This window comes from Rhinolophus sinicus, chromosome 15 (genome assembly GCF_057876585.1).
Source record: "Rhinolophus sinicus isolate RSI-liver-muscle chromosome 15, RSI-T2T, whole genome shotgun sequence".
Lineage (NCBI taxonomy): Eukaryota > Metazoa > Chordata > Mammalia > Chiroptera > Rhinolophidae > Rhinolophus > Rhinolophus sinicus.
This window is the reverse complement of record NC_142515.1, coordinates 74,315,631-74,342,871: the sequence shown is the minus strand read 5'-3', so window position 1 is coordinate 74,342,871 and position 27,241 is coordinate 74,315,631. Positions and strand designations below refer to the sequence as shown.

Genomic DNA, 27,241 nt, shown 5'->3' with positions numbered 1-27,241 from the left:
GTCAGGGCATTTGCTGTGACTTACTTTTATTATTATCATCATTTTCTCCACCTACTAGATCTGCAAGGCTGGTTTCATAATCCCCATTTTAGTTAGGGAACCCGAGCCTCCCCCAACCCCATCTTCACAGAGGAGGTACTATTTTCCCATCAAAGTTTGGGGCTCAGCCCAGTCCCTGCCCCTTCTCCCCTTGTTGTTCTTCAGCCTGAAGCTCGAATGTGACAAGCTGGCCAGTGAGAAGTCAGAGATGCAGCGTCATTACGTGATGGTGAGCGGACCCGGGTCCCACCAAACCCCAGCCACCTCCTCTGGCAAGTGTGAGGATGCAGGGTCTGCCTTGCTGGCCTGGCTGCCAGCCCAGGCAGTGGCAGAGGTGCCAAACCACCGGGTTGCGGCCTGGGCCTGCCAGGTCCCCTGGCTGTCCTTGGCAGCCACCAGAGGAGGCAGCGACTGTGGAAGCCAGGAACTGCCGTGGGGGAGCAGCAGGATCCCTCCCTGGCATCCCAGTGCTTAACTCCTCCTAGCCCACGTTTGGGAAGGAGACTCCTGGGGGGTGGGCAGCAGGAAGCTGACACCCTTTGAAGTTGGTGGGAGGGAGAGAGGTGACACGGCATTCTTTGGCCTGACATTTGAGACCCTGCCCATCCACACTACCAGAATCACTTGTTTGGTTTTGTACATCAAAAACCCTTGCCTGGGCCCAGCCCCTAATCCAGCTCTTTCAGGCTGTAGGGGAGACAGAGCCAGACGCTGAAGCTCCCAGCCCCAGAGGGAGGGGGCTGAGGCAGAGAGGGACCCTACAGGGACTGGGGGACTCCAGAGGGGAGCCACTGCCTGAGGAAGGCTGCATGGAGCATGGGGCATTGCAGCTGGGGTCTTGAAGAATAAGTAGGAGCTTGTTGGTCAGGATAGGGGGACCAAGCAACGGCCTGGGAACCACTTAGTTTTGGGAGGGGTGATGGGGAGCCATGGGAGGGTGTAGAGCACGGGAGGGCGCAGGGTCAGACCGGGGTCGCGGGAGGGGGGCAGCTGCTGGCCCCAAAGCCAAACCCAGCAGGCTTTGTTTATCTTCCATTATTTATACCCAGGAAGGCAAACTTCCCTGGAGTCTGGGGCCACCCGCAGACAAGACACATAAAGATAAAAAAGATTAGGAGCCCTGGAATGTGTGTTGAGGGGAGCAGTGGAGCTCCATAATTATTCCAGAAGCCCGGGAGTGGGGCTGGGGCCCTAGAGCTCCCCCAGCTCCCAGCAGCCCCTCCTGGCACCTGGGCCCCTGTTCCTACTGTGGGTGTCTTTCCCCCTCCTAGTCCTCTCCCATCTGTCCCTATTCATCACTCCCTGCTCCGTGTCTCTCTTTTCCCCTTCTCTGCTCCCCCTCTTTGTCTCTCTCTGTTGCCCCCACCTCTTTGTTTCTTGAGCCCCCCATCCTTTGCCCGCCCCCATTTCTTTCTCTGTGTCCCCCACTACAGTACTACGAGATGTCTTACGGCTTGAACATTGAAATGCACAAGCAGGTATGCCCCCTTCCTCTCCCCTGGGCACCATAGGCAGGTAGGAGCCTGCCCGTTGGCTAAATAGTAAGCCTGCCCTGTGATCCTGTTCCCTCCCAAGTCCCCCCTTTTTTCTCAGGTGTCCCTGGGAGGTTGTTCTGCCTGAGGGGGAGGGGCAGAGGCCTTCCCTGGGACCTGCCACCCCCACCCTGTCATCTCCCCTTTGTGACAGTGGGGGAGGGTGACGGGAGGGTGACATGCCCACACATGGTGTGACCCTCAGGAGGCCACTATCAGGGATGTCACAGAATAATGATGCTACTGCCCCCATCCTCTCTCCCTCCCATGGAGTGCTTACTACTGACCAGATGCTCTCTGGGTGTCTTCTTCCCAGGGCCACCCAGACCCCGAGTGGCCCAGTCTGGAGTTGGACCTGTGTCTGCACTGTTAGCTGCAGGCCTGAGCACCCACCTCAGATCCTGCCTTTGCCACTGATTGGGTGCCCGTTGGCCCCTGTGTCGCTCCCACCCTGGACTGAGGTGGTGGATAGAACCCGTCTTAGATAGAACCCCAGGTCTCCTGGGCTGGGCTGCACCTGTTCCCTCTACCTAGAGGGACTGAAGCGTCTGTGTGTGTTGTAGGCTGAAATCGTCAAGAGGCTGAATGGGATCTGTGCCCAGGTCCTCCCCTACCTTTCCCAAGAGGTGAGTGGTGTCCCCAACCCCATCCTGCAGAAGGCTGTGGGTAGAAGGGGATAAATAGACCATGAACTTGCCCCCGGTCCTCCCCACTTCAGCCATCTGGGGCTGCAGCGTGCTGGGTTCCCCAGTGCGCATGCCTCCCCTCTGTGGACCTCCCAGCTACTAGCCAGCCTGTGCAGAAGAGTCCCCAGGCTGGAGAACCCCCAGAGGTTCAGGGCAGTGGAGGAAAGGGCCTCACCCTGCTGTGGAATTCCTGCCTGAGTGAGTCATATCACCTTAAAAATGTCAGCTACACCAAAGGCTGCACCAAGAATTTTTTTCCCCTGTTTTGCTTTCACCTTTCACCCTCTGGGCATTCACCTGTGGGCTGCTTCGGGCCAGGGACAAGGGCCTATGTGGGGAGGGCACTCTGTACACAGATAAACACAAATGCAGCACACATACATATGGCACACACACGTACACACAGAGATACACATTTGTGCAAACATGTAGAGACGCACAGATACACATGTGGACACTGACACACAGATACACAAGCCAACAGCTGCACACAGATACAGACACTTGACACAGGCACACATGGACACATGCACACATCCAGGGGAACCAGACGCCCAGCTCCTTTTCTGCTCTTTTGGGTTCTCAGACTCTTGGTGTGAGGCCCACTCCACACACACCCCACACCTGCACCTCGCCAGGCCATGTAAGGCCCAGCTCCTGCTCTCTGCTAAGTTTACTGTTGATAATTCATCATTTCCTCTTTAATCCCTACCCATATCTCTGGGTCCTTTGGGTGATGTGCGTTTCTAGGGACCACAACAGAAGGACACCATGAAAGCCCCAGAGAAGAGGGTTCTGGGGACCCTGCAGGTGTAGACTTGTGCTTGCTTTTCACAACGGGCTTCCCAGTAGCCAAGGCAAAAAGGGAGATGGCAGAGTCTAGCATCTGATGGCAGGAGAGACTGACTTTGAGGGAGGGCTGACTCTGTGGGAGCTAGACCCTGCACCTAGACCATACCCCAGCCCTACCAGAATTCACTGGGCTTTCCCCAGCTGTGGAAGGACAGGAGCTTAGATTAGCAGATCTGATAGCACAGTCTGTGAGCTCTTGAAGGATCAGGACTTCCCTGTACAGCAGGCCAGGTTGTTCACTGTACTTTTGTTTGCACCTGGCCTAGGCTAGGTCATGATCCAGGGTTTCTGTCTGACTCACCTAAAGGCCTTTTCCTAAGTATCTGGCCCCAACTCCTTTGGGTCTTCCACACATCTCTATTTGTCCCCATTTTCCAGATGAAGCAATTGAAGCTTGGTGAAAGGAAGCAGCTAGAGAGAAAGGAGGCTTTCTGGTGGGGTGGAAAGCCATGGGGGTTGGGAGGTCGTGCTAGCAGGCCATATGGGAGTGGGGCTTGTCCTGGGCTCTGCCACAAACCCCGTGTCCTCTCTCCTTCCAGCACCAGCAGCAGGTCTTGGGAGCCATTGAGAGGGCCAAGCAGGTCACAGCTCCTGAGCTGAACTCCATCATCCGAGTAAGTCTGGGATGTGAGTCGGGGGTGGATGGGAGGGTGGGCAGGCGGCAAGTGGGCCCGAGGCGGCTCACACCCCCCTCCCTCTGCTCTGCAGCAGCAGCTCCAGGCCCACCAGCTGTCCCAGCTGCAGGCTCTGGCCCTGCCCCTGACCCCACTGCCCGTGGGACTGCAGCCGCCTTCGCTGCCGGCAGTCAGCGCGGGCACCGGCCTCCTCTCGCTGTCGGCACTAGGCTCCCAGGCCCACCTCTCCAAGGAAGATAAGAATGGGCATGATGGTGACACCCACCAGGAGGATGATGGCGAGAAGTCCGATTAGCTGGGGGCCGGGATGGGGAGGGTGGGGGACAAAAGGGAGACAGACGCACAGAGAGGAATATTCACCGTAAGACAATATAGCTCGGGATTGGCTAAACTCCGGTATTATTTATGGTAGCGCCTGCTGGGGCCTTAGCCCTGCCTGTGTGCTAGCCACCCCATAGCTTTATCCCGGCTCCCGGTCTCCCTCCTCCTCTCCTCTATAGCCTGAATGGGTAAATACCTGTTCATAACACAGATAAGGCAAGCTGAGTCCTGGAGGCGCAAATGGGAGGCCAGGTTAGAAGAGAGCAAAACCTCAAAAAGTCCAGCACCCCTGTACTTCCCCATTTCGCACATGTGTAACTGACAGTCCGCCCGCCGAGCCCCTCAGGGCACACCCCAGCCTCCCACCCTGGCACTGCATGCAAACACAATGCTAGCTGCCCCTTCCTGCCATGGGCACCCCTGTCTCCCCCTCCACCTCCTGCCCACAGTCACTTCCTCCACTAGTTCCAGACGCCCATACCCCCCTGGTCCTCTCCTTGCCTACCGAGGGACACGAGTGTAGCCGGGGTGAGCAGGGTGGGGGTGGGCGACCCAAGATTTCCCTTCTCCCTTTCCCGAATAAAGATGAGGGTACTCGAGTTGTCTTGGTTTTTGTTTTATTTTTTTTTCTTTTTCCAGTATACTAGCTTGTCTTTTAAGAAGGAATATTAAAAAAAAAAGAAAAATGTTTAAAAAAAAAAAAAGCAACACCCACACCTGTGTCTGTATATAGCCTTTTAGACTGTCAGCTTTTGTTGTGTTCAGTCGTTTGAACTCTGCAGAGAGAAGTGAAAATGCTGTATCGAGGGTGGGCTTAGCTGTGCCTTTCAAATAAAGATGTGAGAAGGTTGGCTGCTGTGTTCCTGCCTCTATGTTGCGGGTTGTCCATGGTGCCCCCCTTTCTGGGGAGGAGGGGCCTTCATATCTGGGCTCCTTGTGTTACAGGACCGGATATTGAGAGTCCTAGGTGAGTCCATCTTGTAAGTTATCTCCTGAACTTGATGTATAGTCCAGAGAGGGTCAGCTGGAGGCTCTAGGTCACACAGCATGGCCCAGGTGCTGGAGTTTTATTAGAGCTGGTTTCTGAGCCCCAGGCCAGAGGGCCCCTAAGAGACATTCTTTTCCCTTAGAAACAGAAGATACCGAGGCTGCAGAATCTACCCTCATTGCGCGTGTCCACGGACCCTTTTTCCAGATCAGAGAATGCAGACCCCCAGTTGAAACTTGACCCTCCAAGGAAGATGTTGAAGGCCCCCTTCCCCACCACCCCCAAGCTGGGCCACCCTGGGGGTAGCCACAAGGAAAGATTTCCCCAGTGTACCTGGCACATAGGCCAAGAGGACCTCAGGCTGGACACCCAGGAGATGGGGTGGGGTGGGTAGGCACCCATCCTGACTGTAAGATCTTTGCAAGGGCTGCATGACACACAGATCTCACCCTCGGGGAACTGGAGCACCCAGGGAACTTGAAGTGCATGAAATTCTCACCTGCCTCCCAATCCAATGAGTTCCCATGGTGGAGGGAGCAGATATCCAAGGGCACAGAGAAGAAGGGAGGGAGAGAAGGTTGGTGATGGCCGGCTGGTCTTGGGGAAAGTCTCATGTCCCTAAGGAGGGAAAGACTGAGAGGACTGGGTAGTTACACCAGTCTCCTGCTGGGTCCCACCCCTCCCCCACTGCAGCCAAAGCACCTCTAAAAAACGCCAGTGTGATGGGTTCACTCCCTGCTTAACATTTATCCTTGTATTGAAAACTCAAATTCACCTACCCCACTGGGGATTGTAAATTGTTACATCTTCAGAAGGCTGTTTGGCACCCAGCAACTCCCCTTCTGGATCCGTCCCCCAGCAGACATGCCACTTGAGTCTGCCCAAAAGACAAGAGTGTTCAGAGACATAGTTTGTCATCATTGCCCCAAACGAAACTACCAGCTGTCCAGTAACAGCAGATAAGTTGTGATCTGTGTTGTGAGATACTACACAGCTATGAAAAAGGAGCCACTGTTAACACTCAACACCATGCATCTCCCACAAGTAACACTGAACAAAAGAAGCTGGGTACAAAAGAGTAAAGACGCTGTGATTCCATCTATATAAACAACAAAACCAGGCCCAAGTGACCTAGAGTGTCAGACATCGTTGGGTTACCCTTGGAGGAGAGGGTGAAGGGGGCTTCTAATGGAGCTGGTCATGTTTCATTTCTTAACTTGGGGGCTGATTACCTGCGTATGTTCACCTTGTGATAATTCATCAAATTGTTCACTTAACAATGTGTGCTCTTTTGTGTCTTATATTTAACAATTTTAAAATATATTAAAAAAAATAGATTTTCTTTGGCCTCCATAGCCCTGGAAATACATTCTAAGTCCTTCACCTGGGCCACCAGACCCTGCAGACCCTCCAGGCATTCCTCCTCAGCAGGCTGCAGCCAGCTTGAAACTTCTGGCTGTTCCTTGCCTAGAGGCCTTAGCAGTTGTCTTTTTTTCCCCCTCCTCAGCTTCTAATCCTCCAAGACTCCCAGAAGTCACTTTTCTGAAGGCTTCCCCTGTCCCTCCACCAAAGTAAGGGAGTGACACACACTGGGCATTGGGAAGTGCTTAGAACAGAGGCTGGCACATCATTCATTTATTGAGACCCAACTCTGAGCCCCAGGGACACAGCAGGGAACAAAACTGACACAAATCCTTGCCCTGGTGGGTGGGGTAAACAAATAAGGAAAATATAAAATGTATCAGCAGGCTTGTTGATGGAGAACAAGACAGAGAAAGGATGGGGATGTCAATTGCATTTTTTTTTTTAAATTTGCACACATAGAAGCAACTCAATACATGTTAGCAAATTTATTGAGGGCAGACGTGGGTTTTTACCCGGCTCCTACCCTAAATGGTGATTTGAGGCATGAAGTCACTTGTCTGATCTCAGTTTCTGGGAAACTGTTCTGAGAATTAGCAGAAAGCCTACAAGGGCTCACTGTCAGCTGATATTATTGTTATTATTACTGATGTTGCTGGCTGATGAAGGGTGCTGTGGGGGGGCCGGGGGGTCACAAATCCGACAGCCCCCATCCAGAGGTCTTGGCCTAGGAAGGTGGGGTCCTGCCCAGCCAAGGACAGGTCTGTGACTTCAGGTGTCCCTCTGGGCCTCGGAGCCCCCCATCCTGCCCGCGGGGCTGGGTCCCCCGGATGTTTAGGGAGGGTCCCGGAGCCCACGGGAGGGTGACAAGAGAGTCCTGGGGGCACGAGTTCTCGGCCAGGAAGCCTGGCGGGCGGAGGTGCCATTTCCAGAGGCCCCTCCCTGCCGCGGCCTCCCGCGCTTAACGACGCGCCGCCAGCGACCTCGGCTAATTGATCCGCTAATGGGCCCCGCGCCGCGGCCGCGCCTAATGAGGCGGGAGGAAGGGGAGGGGGGCGGTGGGAGAGATGGAGGGGAGGAGGGGGGTTAGGGACGGGAGGAGAAGAGGGAGGGGGAGGGGGAAAGAATGGAGGAGGAAGAAGGCTAGAGAGGGGAGGGGGAGAAGGGAGGGGAGGAGGGAGAGAAGGGAGGGGTGGAGGGGGAGGAGAAGAGAATGAAAGGGAGGAGGGGGGTAGGGAGAAAAGGAGAGGAGGGGCAGGAGAGAAGAGGGGCCATAGAGGGGGATGGGGAGAAGGAAGGGAGGGAGTGGGAGGAATAGAAGGAAGGGGGGAAGAGGCTAGGGGGAGGGGTGGAGAAATTCGGGGAGGGGGCAATGGGAGGAAAAGGAGGGGGAGGAAAAGCGATGCTCCCAGTTCTTTGGGCGAGGGACTCGATGGGAGGGGAGCAGCGGAAACTGGTGCTTTCTGACTACCTCGCCCCCCTCTCAGACTTCGTTCCTCGGGGAATCCCTTCTCGAAGACCCCTTCTCTTCGCGGACCCCTCCCCTCTCCCAGCCCCTTCCCTCTTTCCAAGGGTCTTTCCAGCATGGGGTCTGTGTGCAAAAAGGGTGCCTCAATTTCTCCGTCTATACAATGGTTCTAATATCAACGTTGGAGAATCCCACAGGCCCCTGTGGCCTGAGGCTGACCCAGCCCCTGTCCCCACACATCCATTCTGCACCCCAGGGGTGCTCCTGGGAACAGTGAGCACCCCAGAGTAAGTCCCACCTCCTGGGGTTTGGCCTCCAGGGCTCAGCAGGAGCTGGAGGACTTCTGGATTTCCCAGCCCAGGAGAAAAACACCCTTGGAATACGAGCTATAACTAGAATGTGACACATTGAACATTCACAGTCCAGGCTGGCCAGGTACATCTGCTGCCTGAAATATTTACGTGGCCTTCCTCCTTGCTGAGTCGTCTGGGTGTTTGCAGCTTGAACGTGGAGTTGGAAGAGAAACAAAAGGGAGCTATGCTACAGTGACAGTGGAATCAGGGACCTCTAAATGATCTCACTCTCTCCCCATTGTGCAGAGGGGGAAACTGAGGCCTGAGGAAGGGCAGGAAGTTGTCAAAGATGCAAAACAAGGCAGGGCCACAGCTGGTCTCCTGCTCTCAACTGGCAAAGCTCTTGGCCCCACTCAGAGCAACCAGAAATAATCAGGACAGGAAAGCAAGTCATCAGGATAACAAACAGCTGCGATCTGCCTAACACCTGTCACGCACCAGTCATGGCTAAGGATTTCAACTGTCTCAATTCTTGAAAATGCTGGTGAAGGAAGGATAATGTCACAGATAAGGAAACTGAGGCTTGAAGCTCAGTGTGACTTGCCCAAGGCACACAGCCATGGACTCTGGCTTCTGATGCATGAAGGTCCAAGCTGTGGCGTCCAGAATCTTAGCCATCTTGTGGAAGAGAAAGAGAAACTTCTGGACCCAGTTCAGGTGGAAAGATCTGTGCCGCCGACCCCTAATCCTCTCAAGGCCTTTACCGTAACCATTCCTGGCCTCTTTTCCATGCCTGAGTGTGACCAAGCAGTGCCCCCCTCAGGGCCTTTCCCTCTGCCTGGAACACACTGTGTCTAGAGCCACCTCACTATCTGCTATCACCACCCCCTCTCTTTCCTGCTGCTTCATTGTCACAGCATTGATCACTCTGCACAACTTAAGTCAACACATTCCCTTGTTCTCCGATTTCCCCAGTCTGATGTAAGTCTCTTCGGTGACAATAGGGATTTGGTCCCTTTTGGTCATTCTGTAATTCCCAGGGCTTAGCTTAGAATTGTCTGTGTTACATTACACAGTAGGTGTTCAGTGAAGACTGAGGGAGAAAGTGAGGAAATAGCAGAGGAGCCAGTGAGATAGGTGGGTCTGGGCCTGCCCTGCAAGACCCTGGACATCAGGTGGGGGAGCTGGGGCCTCAGGGAACCATGGGAAGTGTTTGAGCTGTGTTTGAGCCGAGAAGGGGTGCATGCAGAGGTGCAGTGAACAAGATCTTCCCAGGACGGAGGAGCCAGGCGGGAGGGGAGACAGGCAGGGGCTCAGGAGGAGGCCGGTGGGGGTACTTAGACATTTACTGACATTTGGAGCTGCAGGAACGAGCTGCATGCACCCCAGCCCCTTGCTCATCACCAAGGACGCCCCTCTGAGGGCCTCTCCCGGCTCTCTGCCCCTCTGACTATCTCTCCAACCTCTCTGCCTCTGGGTGTCTCTGATCTCTCTCTCACTCTTCTTTCTCTCATCTTTCTCCCTCAGTCCTTCAAGATCTTTCTGGATCTCTCCTCCCTCTATCTGTCCCTCCTACTCTCCGCGTGTGTCCCCGCTTTGTGTCCCCTCCCTGCCATCCTCGCTTTTCAGCCGACCTCACTGTTCTCCCCCCTCCTTCCCCCTACTAGATTCTCCAGCCACCCAGGCCCCCTGGGCCCTGTTGCTGGGCGCCTGCCAGGCCTGGAAACCCGCCCTTCTCCCGCCCTTGACCCTCGAACCCCTCCGCCCTCTTCCCCTCCTCGCCCTCCCCCTCAGCCTCCTCCCGCTTTGTCCCCCGTTCTTCTCCTCCCTTCTCGGCCTCCGGGATCCCAACCCGGGGAGGGGCGGAGCCCGCGCGCCGTGTCCCCTGCTGAGTCTGAACCCGCCTGTTGGATAACGCACTGGGCCCGGCAGCTTGGGTAATGGGGGGTTGCCCCTCAGCGGCTGCTGCAGTGGAAGAGGGGGCGGGCAACCTGGCTCTTTGCCCGGCCCGCCGTGCCTGGGACACGAGGAGGGGGTGGCCCTGGGGCCCCTGAATGGCAGCTGCCGATCGCTCACCCAGAACTCAGGGCTGTGTGACCTTGGACAGGTCCCTAGGCGTCTCTGGGTTGTCCCTCCCCCAGCCAGACCCACCGGCAACGGGAATATATTGGGTACCTGCTGTGTGCCAGACACTGTGTTGACTGCCTGGACACCCTGGCGCAGCCCCTCTCGACCCTCCTGGAGCCCACTGGGTCTTGGGGGGACTGACAACAAATAAACTAGCAAAGATAATTTCAGAGAACAGTGGAGTGCTAGGAAGAAAAATCCAGCAGGGGAAGGAGACAGAATGACAGGAGATAGGAGGCCCCTCTGAGGAAGTGACATTTGAGCTGAGAACTGGATGACAGGAGGAGCCTGCCTCTCAGGAGGAGGTGGCTGCCTAGAGGGAGGGTGTTTCAGGCCAGGGAACCTGAAAGGCAAAAGCCTGGAGGCAGGACTGAGTATTCTGTTGTAGATCCTCAGCCCCAACTTTGAGGCCAAGTGACAAGGTAAGTAGATAAACCAGCCAGCCAAGGAGTAACAACTGTGGCAGGTACCAAAATCAAGGGCTAGCCCCTTTTCCAGATGAGCAAACTGAGGCCCAGAGAGACCTCAGCACAAACCAGAAGCTGGCCCACCTACACCTATGTATCACACAAGGAGGATGCCAGGACAAAGGGTATAGAGGTGAGGCCTGGACTTGGGATTGGGGGAGGGGGGCGTGGTGGTATGGGGTCTGGAAAAAAAGTGATTACCCAGAGACAATGGGGGCTTTAAAAATAGGGGATGCCGTTTGGTGCCAGCTCCAGCCCTACTCCCCCCACCCACACACACACTCTCACACAAATCATAGCTAAAGCCAGTTCATCCACGGAGCTATTTGATCCTATGACAAAGTTATGAAGCTATTTCTATCATGACCCCCATTTTACAGAATCACAGTGACAGAGTAGTCAAGGTGGGATTCGAACCCAGGGCATCTGGATAGTGTGACCTCAGATTGCAGCAGAACCCTGCAGGCTGTGTTGGCATTGGGCAGGTTGCTAGGGGCCCTGAGGCCCTGCCCCACATGTTGGAGGATCTGGGCGAGGCTCTGCCCCTCTCTAGACTTGTCACTTTATCCTCCCCACAAATACGTGGGGTAGGCATTGTGCTGGGCCTGGGCAGACCATAAACCCAAAAACAAATACATAGAAAGTGTTCAGAGAGTCATGAGGCTTCTGAAGGTAACAAAATGAGAGAAGCTAACCAGGCAGAAGCTGGCCCGGCCAGGCCTTGCTAGGAGTGGTTTGATCCAAGACTGGAAGAAAGAGAAACCATGATCCAGGCAAAGGCAACAACAGCACATGCAAAGGCCCTGAGGCAGAAGCTGATGTTTTGGAAGACCAGGGAGGAAGCCCAAGTGCCAAGTGGCTACAGGGGAGTGAGTGAAAGGGAGAGAGGGAGGAGGTGAGATGTTGGATCATGTAGACTGGGGTTGAGAGTTTGCTTTTTATTCTGAGGATAAGGGGGAACTATGGAAAGTTCTTGAGAAGAGGAAAGGTTGGTATCTGATTCACATTTTAATGGGTGAGCAAAGATGTGGGAGGAATGGAGAAAGTGCCTACCCCAGCTGTAGGGTGTGAGGTCAGGTGGGAGACGAGTGCTCTTTGGGGTATACTGGGAGTACAAATGGTACCCTTTACTGAACCTTTACAATAAATTGTGTTAAGTATTTTATAGGCCTTAACTTATTTAAGATTCTATAATCAACCTAATTTCCACCAGCCCAGGTCCACACCGGGCTCCTTGTCACCCTTTCTTTTCTCCCCTGAGCTGCCCAGTTCTTACCCAGACAGAGGTTGGAATGCCTCCTGACACTGAGCCCATGTCTACGTCAACTTTACAGACCTCAATGAACGTAGGCAGAGGGGCCTACAGCTCATGGGCGGTCCACCTCCCCGCATTTCACAGCCAGGTAATGTTCAGAGGTCCATCCAGCAAGGCCAAGAGTCAGAGTTCATGGCTCCTTAATCCCAAGGGAGGATTTAAGGTTGCCCCATCTTTTCTCTGTCTACTTTTGAGTTAGGGTAACAGAAATGCACTACTTTAATGAGGTAACTCCTATGCATTCTGCAGAACTCGTTTAACCCCCCTCCACTCCACATCTAGGAAGCCTTCCCAACTTTCCAAGCAGGGACCTCACTCCTGGCTTGGCCCCTACCCCCACTCCCAGCCGTATTTTCTCCCTCTTCCCCAGCCCTAACCCTAGTAGGCTGAGCTGAGAGTGTTCTGCTTGGTCTCCCCCCATTTACCCAAACTTAGGGATCCTCCTTGAGTCCCCAGCATAAGCTATTCCTGGCTGCTCACACGTGGGACAGCAAAAAACTCTGGTTGCATGAGTAAGTCTTGTCCAACCATCTCATTATACAGGTGAGTAAACTGAGACACAGAGAGGACCTCCAGAGTCTCAAGGGCACATGAGGCAGTGGGGGGCGCTAGAACATAGCGGGAGGGCTCCCAGTATTCCTGGGTGGAAGGAAACGTGTGTGTGATTTTTCCGAGGGGATCACCGCCAACCGTGGCAGAGAACCGAGCCTCTGAGGTCACCCGCGAGCCCTAGCCTGCGGGAGGGGACAGGCCTGGCTGGTGGCCCAGCAGCTCTGCTGGGGGGGCGGTAGGCAGAGGTTGGCGATGTCGGAAGCCAAAGGCTTGGCCTCCCCGAGGGAGCCGCTTTCCCGGCCCAGGTCGGATCAATGGGCTGTAATTATACCGCACCGGGCCCGAAGCCGGCGGGGAGGGAGCCGGAGCTGGCAGAAGCTAGGCGGAGGGCGGGGGAGCGCGGGTCGGAGAGGAACCCACGTTACTTTGATTGACAGTTTGGGCGGGCGCCGCGCAGGAGCTTCTGGGGATCGTAGTCTTTCCGAGAAGCCCTGCTCTCATCTCCTCTTCCGTTCGCGCTCGAGGAAACTGAGGCACGGGCCCAGCACAGCCCCCCCCCTTCTGCCCACACAGTGGCCTATTGTTCCCTCACCTGACTTGGGGACAAAAACATCTGTGTTAGAAGTCTTCAGGCTCCGGTGAGAGTCTCAGCTTTTCCCAGAGGGGGTCTAGCGTGACTTCACATCTCTACCTCAGTTTAGCTACCGATGAAATAGGGCGAAAGGCGCCCGGTCGGCCCCGCTCCCTGGGCGGGGTTTTGCAAGGTACTCTGTTGGGCGAGGGGCTCTTGTTTTTAAGGGGAGACCCACCAGGCTCCCGGGGTGGCTCGCTCCTATGTTTTTGGATAGTAATCGAGCTGGATCCCTCACTCTAACCTAGCCAGGCAGGGGCATCCAGGAGGGTCTCAGCTTCTCTTAGGGAGCAAGAAGCTACACTCCGCATATCCCGCTGGGAGCGCCTCGCCGCCTTCCGATTGGCCTAGACGATCTTAGTGCCTCCCGTTATTGGCTGCCAGTTCCCTGACTCCCATTGGCCAGCGCCCATTGTGACGTCACGGACCCATGTGGGAGCGCCGTGGGCGGATTGGCTGGCGCGTCTAGCCAACCACCACAGAGAAAGGAATTTCCACAGTAGCTGGGACTGCGGGGCTGATTTAAGGTGGTCTGAGCAATCCCGGTTCCCAGCGCTGCTTCTCAGCTTTTTCCTTTTAAATAAATAAATAAATAAATAAACCACATCCACATCATAAAAACCCAGCCAGGAACCGGGGCTGAGCCTTTCTGTATAGTGGGAGGGGAGAGATCGGAAGCTAAGCCCCTTCCTCCATTTTGCAGTTTCCTGGATTTTGCAGACGGGGAAACTGAGGCCCAGAGAGATGGAGCTTGAAGCTAGCCTCCCACCACCAGCACCATGGGAAACGAGTTAGCTGAGGAATTGAGAAGGCTTGCCAGGCCTTTCCCTGCCTCCTGCTCTGGGTGAATGTGGGACTTCAGCGAGTTATGGAGTAACAGGCTGTCTAGGGGTCCTCCTAGCTCACAGACTACTCTTAGCTGAGCCTTCCCAAATTCTCAGAGCTGCTCCCAAGCTGAGGTTGCTACTGCTTAGAGCAAACCATCTCTTCCTTTTTGGCAGATCACACATACCAAGAGATGGTGTGTGTGTATGTGTGTGTGTGTGTGTGGTCTTGCGGCTTCTCAGGCAATCCACAAATCTGTATTTACCCTCCTCAGTGGAGTGTGCCTGGCTGAGAAATCTAAAGACTTGTAGGTAAAGGTCCCCTCCTCCAGGAAGCCTCCTGTTGACTCGCCAGGCAGAGACCCTGTTCCATCCAGCTAGGGGTGCTTCCGCCCTGGATCTGTCCCCCTTTTCTGGCATTGACTACGTGTGCCCTGGAGTGTGTCCTCAGTTCTATCTCTCCCCATCCAGCTACCCTGGGAACCCTCCCAGCAAAGCCTGAGGCTGGGTCCTTTCTAAGGCCCCAGCATCTTCCAGCATGAGAAGGTGGTTATTGAATAAATATCTACTTATCTACCAACTTTAGACAGTCTATATTCAATGTGTGTGTGGAGGGGAAGATGCCTTTTGGAGGAGATGCCTGGAGGAGGTGCCATTTGGGCTGGGCTCTGAAGGAAGGGATTTTGACCAGGCAGAAAAAGAGCTGAGGGAATTCCAGGAAGAGATAAGCAAAGGCCCAGAGGTGAGAAAGAACACAGATTAAGTAATCCAGCTGGTGTGGCTGGAGCAGAGGGAGTGTTTGAACTGGTAGAGCGAGGTGAAGCTGGGTCAGGCCAGGAGGTGAAGGGCATCCATGCTAACCTGAAGATCTGGGAATTTGTCCCAAGGGCAATAGGGAGCCATGGGAGGGCTTTGAGTGAGGGAGGGCCAGACTAGAAGGTGATGAGAGTGAAGGCTGCTCAGAGCAGTGAGGTGGCTTAAGATCCAGATGGGAGAGGATGAAGGGCTGGTACAGGCAGGGAGCTGTTGGGAAGGGGAGCAGAGTTGCATGGCAGGTGAGGGGGAAAGAAGAGACTAGGCTGATGCTCTATCTTGGGGGGTCAGGGTGGGCTGTGGGGCCTAACAGGTCTGGGGAAGATGCTTTGTCTAACGGCCAGGGTGTGTCCAGGGGAGACACCCATTTGGTGGCTGCAGCCACAGGGCTGTGTCTCAGGGTAGGGGCCAGGGGTGGAGCCAGAGCGTGCAGCCATCCTCATGAGTGTTCAGGAGGGCATGGGGACAGGGGGAAGAAAGGCTGCCTGGAAAAAGTTTTTGAGGACTTCACAGACCCTCTCCCCCCAGAACCAGAATCACAATCTCCTAGCATTGTGGAATCCTGGAAATCCCTGCTTCTGAAAATGTCCCAGCAGGAGTGGGGCCAGTGATTACCGCCTTTAGCTGCATCAGCTGTTTCTTCTCATCCCAACGCCTGTTCTTTTATTGAGCACTTACTGTGGGCCAGCTCTACAGGGACCAAGACAGGCTCTGTCCCTACACAGCCTAGTACTAGGGGGAAACAAATAATGACTAGAACAACCCACGAAGAAACATAATCATGTCAAAAACAAAAACTCTGTTAGGACCTAGAAAGAGAGAATAAGATGCATGTTTAAAAATAACAAGGTAGAGTGGGTGAGCGCTGCTTTAATGGGTGGCCAGGAGGGGCCTTTATGAGGAGGTGACATTTGAGCTGAGACCTGAATGATGAGAAGCAAGGGGACCAGTGTTCCAGGTGGAGGGAACAGTCAGTGCAAAGGCTTTGAGGCAGGACTGTGCCTGGTGAGTTGGAGAAACAGAGAATGGCTGGAGCAGAATGAATGAGGATGAAAGTGAAGGGAGTTAGGATCAAGGTGGGGAAAGTGGGGAGGGGGTTTGTGCAGGGCTTTGTGGGAAGAGGGAAGAGTCTGGATTTTATTTTGAAGGCAATAGGAAATCATTGAATTCTCCCTTCATCACACACACAGATAACACTCCCAGGATCTCTCTTTACCTCCCCTCCCATGGTTTCCTGTCTTTATCTTTCAAGTCTCATGTCCAACATTAGCCTCCTCAAAGAGGCCTTTCCCAGACACCCCAGATAAGTAGGTTCCCTCTTGTCAACCTTTTCCACTGTTCCCTAAATGCTTCTCTTGTGCACACAAATAATTCCATCATTACCAAGCTGTGATCTTGTCTCCCAAACTGAGAGAAGGCAGGAATCCACTATCCTTCATCCACCCTTGTATGCCTGGAAGGATGTGTGGCATATAGAAGATGCTCAATAAATTTGTTGACTGGAAAGTGATGCTTTTAAGTTTAAGAACTTTTGTACACTTTCACTCACGCACCTACTGACATGGGTGTAGACATTAACACATGGCAAGAGTATTTATCTGTTTTGTTCCCTGTTGAGAGCCCCAGTGCCTAGAGCAGGGTCTGGTCCAGAGTAGGCACCCAGTACGTGTTTGTTGGTTGCCTTAATGAATGACCCTGAGGTTTCTCACACGCAAGATGGGAATAAGAACATTCCATCTCCCAGGTGAATGTGAGGGACAGTAGCTGGATGTCTGAGGTCCATGGTGGGGGTTGGAGCCCCTGCCCTCAGAGAGACTTCAGTCTGAAGGCAGAGATTCCGTTCCCATTCTAAATAAGACCTAGCCATGAGACCGGGTCTTATATTAATTTTTGCTCCAAAAGACACATTAGAGCTGATTGTCCAGCTAGGTCTTATTTTCAGAGAAACAGAGACTACAGTCTGCTGGTTGTGGCAATTGGAACACCAACCCCCATACTGTGTGCCAGGCAAGGCTGAAGGCTGTTCATGTACCATCTCGTGAAAAACAACCCCTGCCTCTGCCATTTTCAGAGAATCCTGAGGTCCAGTGTGGGGGAGAGCCTGGCTCCGTCCCCCACCTCTTGCCCTCCTCTGGGCCTCTGCCCCGTGCTATTCCATTTCTCCTGGGGGAAGGCTTCACTGCCAGACCTTGATAAGGCTGCTTCCTCCTTATCCTTAAGTCTTAGCCCACGTCCTCAGAAAGGCCATTTCTGACGACAAACTGCTCTCCTCCCCACCGTGGGCCGCCAGGTATTTGTTTCCTTGCTTTTTTTCTCTGGGGCCCCCTGGGGAGGGAGGGAGTGAGCGAGGACGATGTTTGTGGGACTGGACTCGAGCCTCAGTTTCCCCATTGGGCACTGGTCGAAGGGACGGGTGGGCTCCCGGAGCTACGGCTCCAGGTTGGGGGGGGGGAGCCGGGTGGGTGGCGGGCGGGCCGGGTGGGCGGGCCTGGGGGGCGGCGGCGCCACCTTAAGGCAGCTCTGCCCGCGGCTCCCGGCCGAGCCCCGCCGGAGGGAGGCGGCTCCGCGCGGGGCCCGCCGCCCGCGCTTCCAACACCCGGCCTCGGCTCGCCGACCTTCTGCGCCCACCGCCCAGCGCCCCTGCCCGGGGGAGGGGTCCTCGTTGTTCCTCTCCGTCCCCGCGACCCTGCGCGCGCGATTGAGGGACGCGGGGACTCCAGGGTCTTCTGCCCCACGCCGCCCGCCCCCCGTCTTCTTTCTCCCGGCAGACACCCGCCCCCAGCCTCTTTCTCTCTCCCACCCCCTCGCCTCGACCCCCCCACATTGTCACACTCCGGCGCGAGGGGGACTTCCCAGATCGGCAGGATGTACCCTCAGGGAAGGCACCCGGTGAGTGGGGGCCTGGGCTGCGGGGGTGGGGGACCCAGCGCCCGGGAACTCAAACCTCAGACGTCCCCCCCAGACCCCACTTCAGTCCGGTCAGCCCTTCAAGTTCTCGATCTTGGAGATCTGCGACCGCATCAAAGAGGAATTCCAGTTCCTTCAGGCTCAGTATCACAGGTGAGGGGGGCGGGGCTCCCTCCTGGGGCACCGGGAAGCTCACCTGCGAGCTCACCTGGGAGCTCAGGGAGAGGGGCGGGGCGCGTGGGACCGGGCCAGGCGGGGGCGGGGCCTCCAGGGTGCTGGGAGTAGGGCGGGCCCCCAGAGGTGAGGGGAGAGCTTCCAGTGGAAGCGCAGAGTGAGGTAAATGGGCACAGTGGGTGCTTGGACATTTTGAGTCTGGGAAGGCGGGTTTGGGACCCGGACCGGGAGCGGGTGTGGGGGATGGGGGTGTAAAGAAGTGGAGAGGAGGAGTGTCAAACCCATCATTTTGGAAACTGGCCCAAATCGGGTATCCGTGGGGTGTCCCGGTTTCCCTGAGTCTCCCTCTGGGGGTCATGGAGAGTGTGGTACCCATGCCCTTTCTCCTTCCCAGCCTCAAGCTGGAATGTGAGAAGTTGGCCAGTGAGAAGACCGAAATGCAGCGACATTATGTCATGGTGAGGAGGTTAGCATGTCAGGGTGGGGGGAGTGGGGCACAGGGCTTGGCCAGGAGTGAAAACACTTGGGTTGTGAATCCCAACTCACTGGGCCACTCTGGGTAAGTCCCTGCCCCTCTGGGGGCTTCATTTTCCGTATCTGTAAAGTCTGCTGGTTGGAATTCCAGGCTGTTTCTCCCAGGACCCTCCCAGCTCTTAAGAACAATGAGACAAGGATGTCTCCTCTCCTCATCTCTGGGCCAGGGTCTCAGCACCACCACCTGCCCCACCTCCTTGGAGAGAGTGGAAGGGGGCTCTGCTTTTCCCTAGGGGGTCCCCATGGGGTTGGGATGATCTGTGCCCTGCGGTGACCACCCCAGCCTGAGGGCTCCTGAAGACCCAGAGTCACCCAGCACAGGGCTGGACATCCATCGGCACCATGGACATTCCCAACCGGCTTTTCCTTTGCAGTACTATGAGATGTCCTATGGGCTCAACGTTGAAATGCATAAGCAGGTAACTGTTGGGGTAAACGTATTCAGTAGGTAGGGTGGGGGTCTGGAAGCTGTCAGAGGGACTCAACACTAGGGCAGTCTGGGGCAAGGCAGATTCAGACAACAGGGGTCTAAACCTGAAATCTTTGGGACCAGCGGGGGCAGATTTCAGCCTCTGGATAGGAAAATGATTCTGAATTTCTAGAGACTTTATCCAGCAGAGGGGAGTGGTGGGCAGGGTCAAGCATCCCCGTCAAGGGCGGCTCATAGCAGAGGCTGGCAGCCAAGTCAGGGAGGCTGTGGAGGTGACTTCTGTCCTGGAAAGGGGCCAGATGAACAGTCTTAGAAGTCCCTTTGAGCCTGAGGGTCTGAGATGGCCCCAAGCTTCTGTCAACTGTTTTGAAAGGTCTGAGATTGACTCTAGTGCTTTGAGGTTCTGAGATTCTCCTATGCTTCTGAGTGTGATCTCAAGGTACTGAATTAGATTTGAAGGTTCTGAAATTGACTCCAATTGTCCAAGATTAATCCTGAGATCCTGAGACTGACTTCCAGGTTCTCTGATGGCTTCTAATAGGATGGCGATTCTGAGATTAAGAGAATCTTAGGTTCTGTCCATCCGAATATTATTCAATGTGTGGAGCCTAGTGTTGGGTCTTCCGGTGGGTGGGCTGGGAATGTAGTGTGCAGGAGGCATGCTCCCTGGCATGTTTTTCCGTGTATGTGTGGGCTCTGCTGGCTCTGGGGGGGCTAGGAGGGATGTGTCTTTCTGGAGCATGACATGGACTCATGGGTATATGAAATAGAACCCCGCATGGGGTGGCAGGCATGGGGTACGGCCTGGTCCTTGGGAGCCTGGTTCTGCCCTCCTGGTGGGAACTGTCCCCCAACACACTGCACACAGCGTGCCTGTAACCCAGGCAGAGGCAAAAGCATAGGTTTCACTGCACACACACCCCTTTTCCCACCCAAAAGGCTTCTTATGTTCAGCCTCCATGGGGTACCCCCGGTCCAGACCCTATCCGGGATGAAACCTACAAGTAAGCCACTCTGTTTCTACTTGCTATATACTTCCAACACTAAGTGTGGGTTTTCCCCACACCAACCAATTCTCCAACTCTTAACACCCGCTGGATGTCCTGCAATTCAGCTCCATTCTGACACTTTCTGCCTCAAGTTAGTACAGACCCCACAGGTTCAGGGCTCAGCCCCACAGGACTGTCCCCACTTCGGATGGGGACATTGCAAGTCTGGGCTTCCTGCAGTTCTGACCAACTGGCTATAAAATCAGGTGTTCTCATCACTCCTTCTTGGGCTCAATAATTTGCTAGAATGGCTCACAGAACTCAGGAAAGCTCTTGCTTACTATTACCTGTTCATTATAAAGGTAATAGTAACATTATAAAGGTAAAGGTAATATAACTCAGAAACGGCTAGACGGAACAGAGGGCCAGGTATGGGGAAGGGGTGCAGAGCTTCCATGCCCTCTCCAAGCTCCTCTCTCCCAGCCCTTCTGTGTGTTCACCTACCCAGAAGCTCTCCAGACCCTGTATTTCAGAGAATTTTTTTTAAACGTCACAGTTATTTAATCTGCACATGTTCCAGAGAACCCCTCCCTCCCTCCCAGCCCTCCACAGTCCTTGGGTCCCCAAATCAGCCCAAGGAGCTTTTAGGGACTGGAGGTGGCTGGGTCCTCAGGCAGAACACTAATCCCAGCCCGGGGCCAGGACCAAGGAAGTGATAACAGCTGCCTCACCCCGAGTTGCCCACTGTTAGTGGGGGCTGAGGGCTAGCAGCCCTGGGAGGTGGCTCAGAGCCTCTGAGGTCACAGGGAGAGGCCTTGGTCTGCCCCTGGTGTGCCCTGCAGTGCAGGGCTGGGCTCCAGGGTAGTGGGATGAGGCAGACTCAAGAGGTGGGCCAGAGCTGAAGGCAGCTCCCACCATGTCATGGGGAGCAAGGTCTGGAGGGGCCTGTGTAGGCACTAGGTACATGGCAAAAGCCAGGAGACTAGGGAGCAGGGTGATGCCGGCCAGACCCAGAGCAGCAGCCATAGCAGTCTGCCTATTTCCAGCCCAGAGATGCCTGGCTTGGACCCTGGTGGGCAAGGGGTGTGTGGGAGACCAACTGGGGTGGACATGTGGCTGTGGAGAACACAGCTGGGAAGGAGGTGAAGGCTGCCTAGGGTCTGGGTGTCGTCTCCCAGCAGTCACCTTTGGTAGATGAGTTGTATTTGCTGCTCCCAGTCTGGAAGCTGGGTCCTTTTCAGGGAGCCAGTGGTGTTGAGGGGCCAGGCTCAGGTCACCTGCTCTGAATTGTTGAGGAATTTAAGTTGTAGTACTAGGGGATCCTGGGGGGTGTCCCGGGGTGGCAGTGTTGCTGAGAGCCCTGTGCCAGGCTCTGGCTGTACAGCCTGACTTCTGTGTCTCAGGCTGGGGGTCTCGGCTCCTGGGGCCTCCCTCTGACATTGTCAGTGACTGCCATGGTTTTGCTGGGTTGTGCTGGTATCAGGGTCCCTGATGGCTGGGGCAGTGGGTCAGTGCCTCCGAGGTGTGTGAAACCCAGGCAAGAGCCAGCACCAGAATGCATGCAAGCATTCAAAGACCGTCACTATATCACTCACCCCTTTAATCAGGGCCATGGCACCCGCCCTGCCTCTGCACTACTGAGCATGGCCTCTGCCATCTCCATAGCAGACCCTCAGGTACTTCTGGGCAGGCGGGAGGCGCCCACCCTTCTCCACCACCTAGAGATTGTTTTTATGGTGGCTTCCTTACATTGGCAGGATTAAGACATTGGCATTGGTGGCTTACTCAATTTCCAGTCCCTGGAGTTCAGTGGATGGGGCTAAAAGTTCCAACCCTCTAATAAACTCAGGTGTGGGTGAAAGGGGCTTATAAATAACCAAAAATGCTCCCTCTACCGGATCATTCAAAAATCCCAAATATATTTATCATATCACAGCACCCTTCCCGAGTGTGGTGTACTGGGATCTCTACCTGGCTGCAGCCCAGAAGGTCATGGGCCCAGCCAGGGCTCACACCTGGGGCTCCCAGCGGAGGCTCCCCCTCCAAAACCCCTCCCCATTGTTTCCTGCCAGGCTGAGATTGTGAAGCGCCTTAGTGGCATTTGTGCTCAGATTATCCCGTTCCTGACCCAAGAGGTGAGTAGGCCTGGTGGGGGCAGGAGGGGAGCTGCAAGAAGATTGAAGGGGGATGGGTAGGGCTGGATGCCGCAAGCAGTGATTGTGATGGGTGGCCTGGGCACCTGGGCACTGGCTGGGGCAGGGGCTTCAGGGCTTCAGGGAGGTGGTGGCTGAGGGTTAGGAGTGGGGCTCAAGCCCTACAGCCAGGCTGTCTTGGTCCGAATCCTGGCTGTGTGGCCTTGGGCAAGTTGCTTGCCCTCTCTGTGTCTCTGTTGTGAAGTTTAGAAGAGCTGATACATACAAGGTGGTGAGGATGATGCTCGGGACTTAGTAAGTACCCAATAAAAGTTAGCCCTTACATCATGCTCAGTGAAATAAGCCAGACACAGGACAAATACACAGAAGGATATTCGTTTATAGGAGGTCCCTAGAGGAGTCAGATTCATAGAGACAAGAAGTAGATGGGCCACATTTCAAGTACTCAGTAGCCACACATGGCCAGTGGCTTCTGTATCCAACAGTGCAGATAGAGAATATTTTATCACTGTGGAAAGTTCTACAGCACTGAATGCCAAACACAGCATAGCCATCAGCCGCACCATGTGTGAGGTGAAAACAATGTTGAGGGGAGGAAGCCAGACACAAAAGAACATAGGGATCAAGCCATAAAATGGTTCCAAATGGACAAATTCAGGCAGGTTTGGGAAGGCAACGTAGGTGGTAACAATATACAGAAAAACAAAAGACTTCTTGTGTGACGGTGAGGAAGGGAGGAGAGGAGGGCCCTAGGATGGGCGGGGTGTGAGGGGGCTTCAGGGGGCGGCCAGTTTATATTTTCTGACCTGGGTGGTCGGTACATGGGTGCTGATTATATGGTTCTTTATTGGGTGATCCTGCCCACAAGGGACACTGGGCCGTGTCTGGGGACATCTGTGGTTGTCACAACTGAGGATGCTCCTGGCATCAAGTGGGTGGGGCCCGGGGATACTACTTAACCCCCACAGTGCCCAGGACACCCCCACAGGTGTGACCTGGCCTGGCCCGATATCAGCAGTGCCGAGGTGGAGAGCCTGATTCATGAACCCCAATTTATAATTACTCGGTTAACTGCATTTATATGCTAAGTTTCTTTTTCTCTGTTTCACAATTTAAAAAGGAAAGGGAGAGAGGGAGAGAAGGAAATGAGAAATAGCAAGTTCCAGGGCAAGGATGAGGGTGGGAGAGGAGAAGGGGCCCCAGAGGGCATTGCCTGGGCAGATGGGGGCTCTGAGCAGACACGGAGCTCTCTCCTGAGCACCCCTTTTCCATAACCCCACCTTCCAGCATCAACAACAGGTGCTACAGGCGGTGGAGCGTGCCAAGCAGGTGACCGTGGGGGAGCTGAACAGCCTTATTGGGGTGAGTCATCCTGGCACCTGCCCTGCCATTGGGGGACCCCACCCCCAGGTCCCTGCACCCAGTAGGTACTAAAGCTGGGGGTGCTGGGTGGACAGCTGGCCTGGGATTTGGCCACTCTGGAGACCCCAGGGGCGTCCCCTAGGCCCAGACCCTGTCTCCACTCTCCGTGGCCTCTTGGGCCAGGGGTACTGCTGGGCACCTGCCCCCTGCCCGCCCCTGGCTCACCCCTCCTCCTTTCTAGCAGCAGCAGCTCCAGCCACTGTCCCACCATGCCCCCCCTGTGCCCCTCACCCCTCGTCCGGCTGGGCTGGTGGGTGGCAGTGCCACGGGGCTGCTGGCCCTGTCTGGAGCACTGGCCGCCCAGGCTCAGCTGGCTGCTGCTGCCAAGGAGGACCGGGCAGGCGTGGAAGCTGAGGCATCCAGAGGTAAGTGGGCAGTGCAGGGTGGCATTGGCTGGGGGTGTGGTGTATGGCAGGGAAGGACTGGCAGGCTGCCCTGCCCGAAGCACCAAACTCACCTAAGTGTGAGGGAATGAATGAGGGGAGGCTGCAGGAACCTTTTACTCCCAGTTAGCTGTGTGGCTTTGGGCAAGTTACTAAACCTGTCTGGGCATTTATCTAAATGGTATGCGGAAGGGATAATCCACTCTTTGTGAGGGTGTTGGAAGAAGAAGGGAGATTCTGAGCTGGGAAGAGGGCTTTATAAACTGTGGTGGACTGTGCCACATGTGGCACAGTGGGAGATGAAACCCTCATTCATTTTCTCTCTCTCTCTCTCCCAACCTGCCAGTGGAGAGAGCCCCGAGCAGGGTAAGTTGAGTGGCATCTGGGGACTTGCCCTCTTATATAAAACATTTGCTTTGTGTTCCCATGTGGCTAACTTTGCTTGTTCTGAGCTAATAGGAGCCACAGAAGGAGGCCCACATCCAACTTTCAAACTGTGTCCCTTGGGAGATGCCCATAGGCTAATGTTTTATTTATTTAAAATTTTCAATCTTCAGCTGTTTTTGCAATTAAATAAATGAATGCATGCTCATGGCAGTGTTCCATGCATTCTTCCATTCATTAATTTGTCTATCATCCACTCGTTATTATCTACAAGAGCGCTGCCCAATAGAAATATTATATGAGCACTGTATGTAATTTAAAAAAAAATTAATTTGGACATAATTATAGATGCACAGGAGATTGCAAAGAAATGTACAGAGAGATCCCATGTACTCCTCACACAACTTCCCTCAATGATAAAATCTTGTAAAACTAAAAGTATCTAATCCAGGAAACTGACATAAGTACAAGGGAACTCACTTAGACTTCAGTTTTACCTGCATTCATTGTGTGTGTATAGTTCTATGCAGCTGTATCACCTGTTTCGCCTTGCATCAACATTGCCACAATCTCCTATGCAATTGTAAATTTCCTAGTAGCTACGTTAAAAAAGTTAAACAGGCAGAATTAATTTCAGTAATGTTTTATTTAACACAATGTATCCAAAATGTTTCAACTTCTAATCAACATAAAAAACGATGAGAAATATTTTACATTCTTTCTATTGCACTAGGTCTCTAAGATTCAAATGCACTTTGCCCTTAGAGCTCATCTCAACTTGCACTAGTGCCCCCTAGGGGACCCTGGACGATGTCTGGAGACATTTGGAAGGTCCCATTTCCCAGAGGCTTGAGGCACAAGTCCTAATAATATCAGTGGGGATGCTCAGTCTTGGTTGGGCCAAGATGCAGTCTGGGGGCCCAGGACGCTGACCCTTCTTTCCTTCTGGCCCCTGTCTTTCTGCAGAGTGCATCCCCCTCACCCCCTGAGAGTGTGGTGGAAGACGAGCGACCAGGTGGCCTGGGTGGCAGTGGGAAGCAGCAAGCTGAGGAAAAGGATCTGTCTGGACCTTATGTGAGTGGGAGCAAGAGGAGGACTGGGGTGGGCAAACATGGTCTTGACCTGCCCCTCAGAGACTTCCAGAATCCAGCTCTGTCCATGACTCTCTCTCTCACTCCAGAGCCTTCCATAGCTCCCCGTTGCTCATGGAGCTCTGGCCAATCAGAAGACATCCTGTGGCACCAGGCTTAACTCTTTAGTTGCTTAAGTCCCTGTAGCCTCTGGACTATTTTCCCACCTCCTGGCTTTTGTTCCAGCTGTTCCCTCCCCTATAACCCCTTTCTCCGCCTGCCTTTCAGAAACCAGTTTTTTCATCCATGCATAACCCCCCCACACACACACACAGGAAGTTGTCCCTGACCCCCTCCTGAAGGGCTGGGACCTCATTGTCAGAGTGATTGCTGCTCCTGTTTCTAACTCTAGTGCCCCAGGGGCCAGGCTGAAAGTGGGGGTTGGGATTGTGGCCAGCTGGGGGAGCACTTGTCCCAGTTAGGGGGCAGCTTCAACCAGGTTCCAGTTGAATAGTGGGCCCCCAGTGTTGGCCAGTCTTGCTGTTTCTCAGAGAAGCCTTTAATCTTTAAAAAAAATAATAAATAAACAAAATAGCTTGTTTTATGTCAGCAACTACCGTATTTTGCCATGTATAGTGTACACTTTTTTGCCCTAATTTGTGAGGGAAAAATAAGGGTGCGTATAATATATGGGTAGTATTAATTCCGTATCTATATAAATGTTTTTAGTTCTTTTATTTATGCTTATGCGTTAAAAGTGTAACTCTAGAAATCAACAATGATATCCGTATGGAAAAATAATACCCGGGAATACATAATCGATTTTGTTGAACTTATGACAAAGTTGCAACCATGAAGAGTTCTTGGCATTCTATGATGCATAAATATCATAAATTTGTTACCGGTACATAAAATTTCTTATACCTTGTATCTGTTCTTATGTTTTGTCATTATTTGTTACATAAAATTTCTTGTATCATAATATGGTAAAAAATAAATGCTAAAATTCCTTTATAATACAAAAAATCAAGTACCTAAATGTAAACAAATAAAAATTTGAATTAAAAATTTAAAACGAAAGATTTCTTCCCCCTGAAAGTTTGGGCCAAAAATGTGGGTGCGCATTACATTCGGGAGTGCATTATACATGGCAAAATACGGTAATTTTGTCTTAAAGAAGAAAACTGGAGATAAGGAGGTCAAAGAAAACCCAGCCATCAGGCGGATGTGGCCTCCAGGCTATAGGCAAACTTTGGTCTTCCTTTGGTTTCCAGCCAAACAGTTGAGCAGCCCAATGTGTGTTTCTCCCTTGGGCAATGGGGAGCTATAGAAGGATATAGAACAGACATGGGGATAGGTCTTAGAAAAATCTCTCTGGGGACAGCTTGGAGGGCTACCTGGAGGAGGCAAAGCTGCAGGCCAGGCTCCCAAGGAAGGGATAAGGCTGTTCTGGGGCCATGGGTGTGGGGGAGTGGGCAGACGGATGGGTGAGAAGGAGGTACCTAGCAAGTCTTGGACACTCAGCCCTGAGCCCTCCCTTGACTGAGCAAATGTGGCCTCCCTTCTGAACCACGTGAATGGGCTGCTGTAGCCCCAGAATCCCGATCTAACCTGAGACCCCCTCTCGCGAGGAGATGTAAGGGGGTGTGGAGGCAGGGGCCTGGTCAGGATGAGCTCTTTCCCCCACGTCCCCCAGGAAAGCGATGAGGACAAGAGTGACTACAACCTGGTGGTGGATGAGGTAAGTTGGATTCCAGCCCCCTCGACCTCTGACCTCCCAGACTTGGAGGCAGGGAACTAGGTCTGCACACTGAGCAAGTAGTAGGTTTTCTGGAGTGTGAGGAGCCCAGAGGGAGTGGGAATCCTGGTCTGCTCTCTGGGATGGCTGGG

At 53.9% G+C, this 27,241-nt stretch overlaps 1 protein-coding gene and 1 pseudogene across 6 annotated transcripts in view; one reads left to right on the top strand and one right to left on the bottom strand.

Annotated features, from left to right (window-relative positions):
* The window catches only part of LOC109453929 (TLE family member 5), a 42,375-nt gene that overhangs the window by 4,085 nt on the left and 11,049 nt on the right, over positions 1–27,241 (top strand). For 2 of the 6 annotated variants that reach the window (XM_074337549.1, XM_074337545.1), the window contains exons 1-10: positions 17,437–17,794; positions 17,868–17,965; positions 18,381–18,444; positions 18,895–18,939; positions 22,012–22,074; positions 23,380–23,454; positions 23,696–23,879; positions 24,244–24,263; positions 25,248–25,355; positions 27,048–27,092. In XM_074337549.1, the coding sequence (XP_074193650.1) occupies positions 17,771–17,794; positions 17,868–17,965; positions 18,381–18,444; positions 18,895–18,939; positions 22,012–22,074; positions 23,380–23,454; positions 23,696–23,879; positions 24,244–24,263; positions 25,248–25,355; positions 27,048–27,092 (726 nt within the window). In that variant the 5' untranslated portion in view covers positions 17,437–17,770. Of the gene's footprint in view, positions 1–204; positions 269–1,472; positions 1,518–2,134; positions 2,198–3,648; positions 3,724–3,817; positions 4,917–17,083; positions 17,196–17,436; positions 17,795–17,867; positions 17,966–18,380; positions 18,445–18,894; positions 18,940–22,011; positions 22,075–23,379; positions 23,455–23,695; positions 23,880–24,243; positions 24,264–25,247; positions 25,356–27,047; positions 27,093–27,241 lie in introns of those variants that run through there. The other 4 variants (XM_088792262.1, XM_074337546.2, XM_074337547.1 and 1 more) reach the window with 4 other exon arrangements.
* Positions 20,687–22,005, bottom strand: LOC109453928 (transmembrane and ubiquitin-like domain-containing protein 1 pseudogene; annotated as a pseudogene).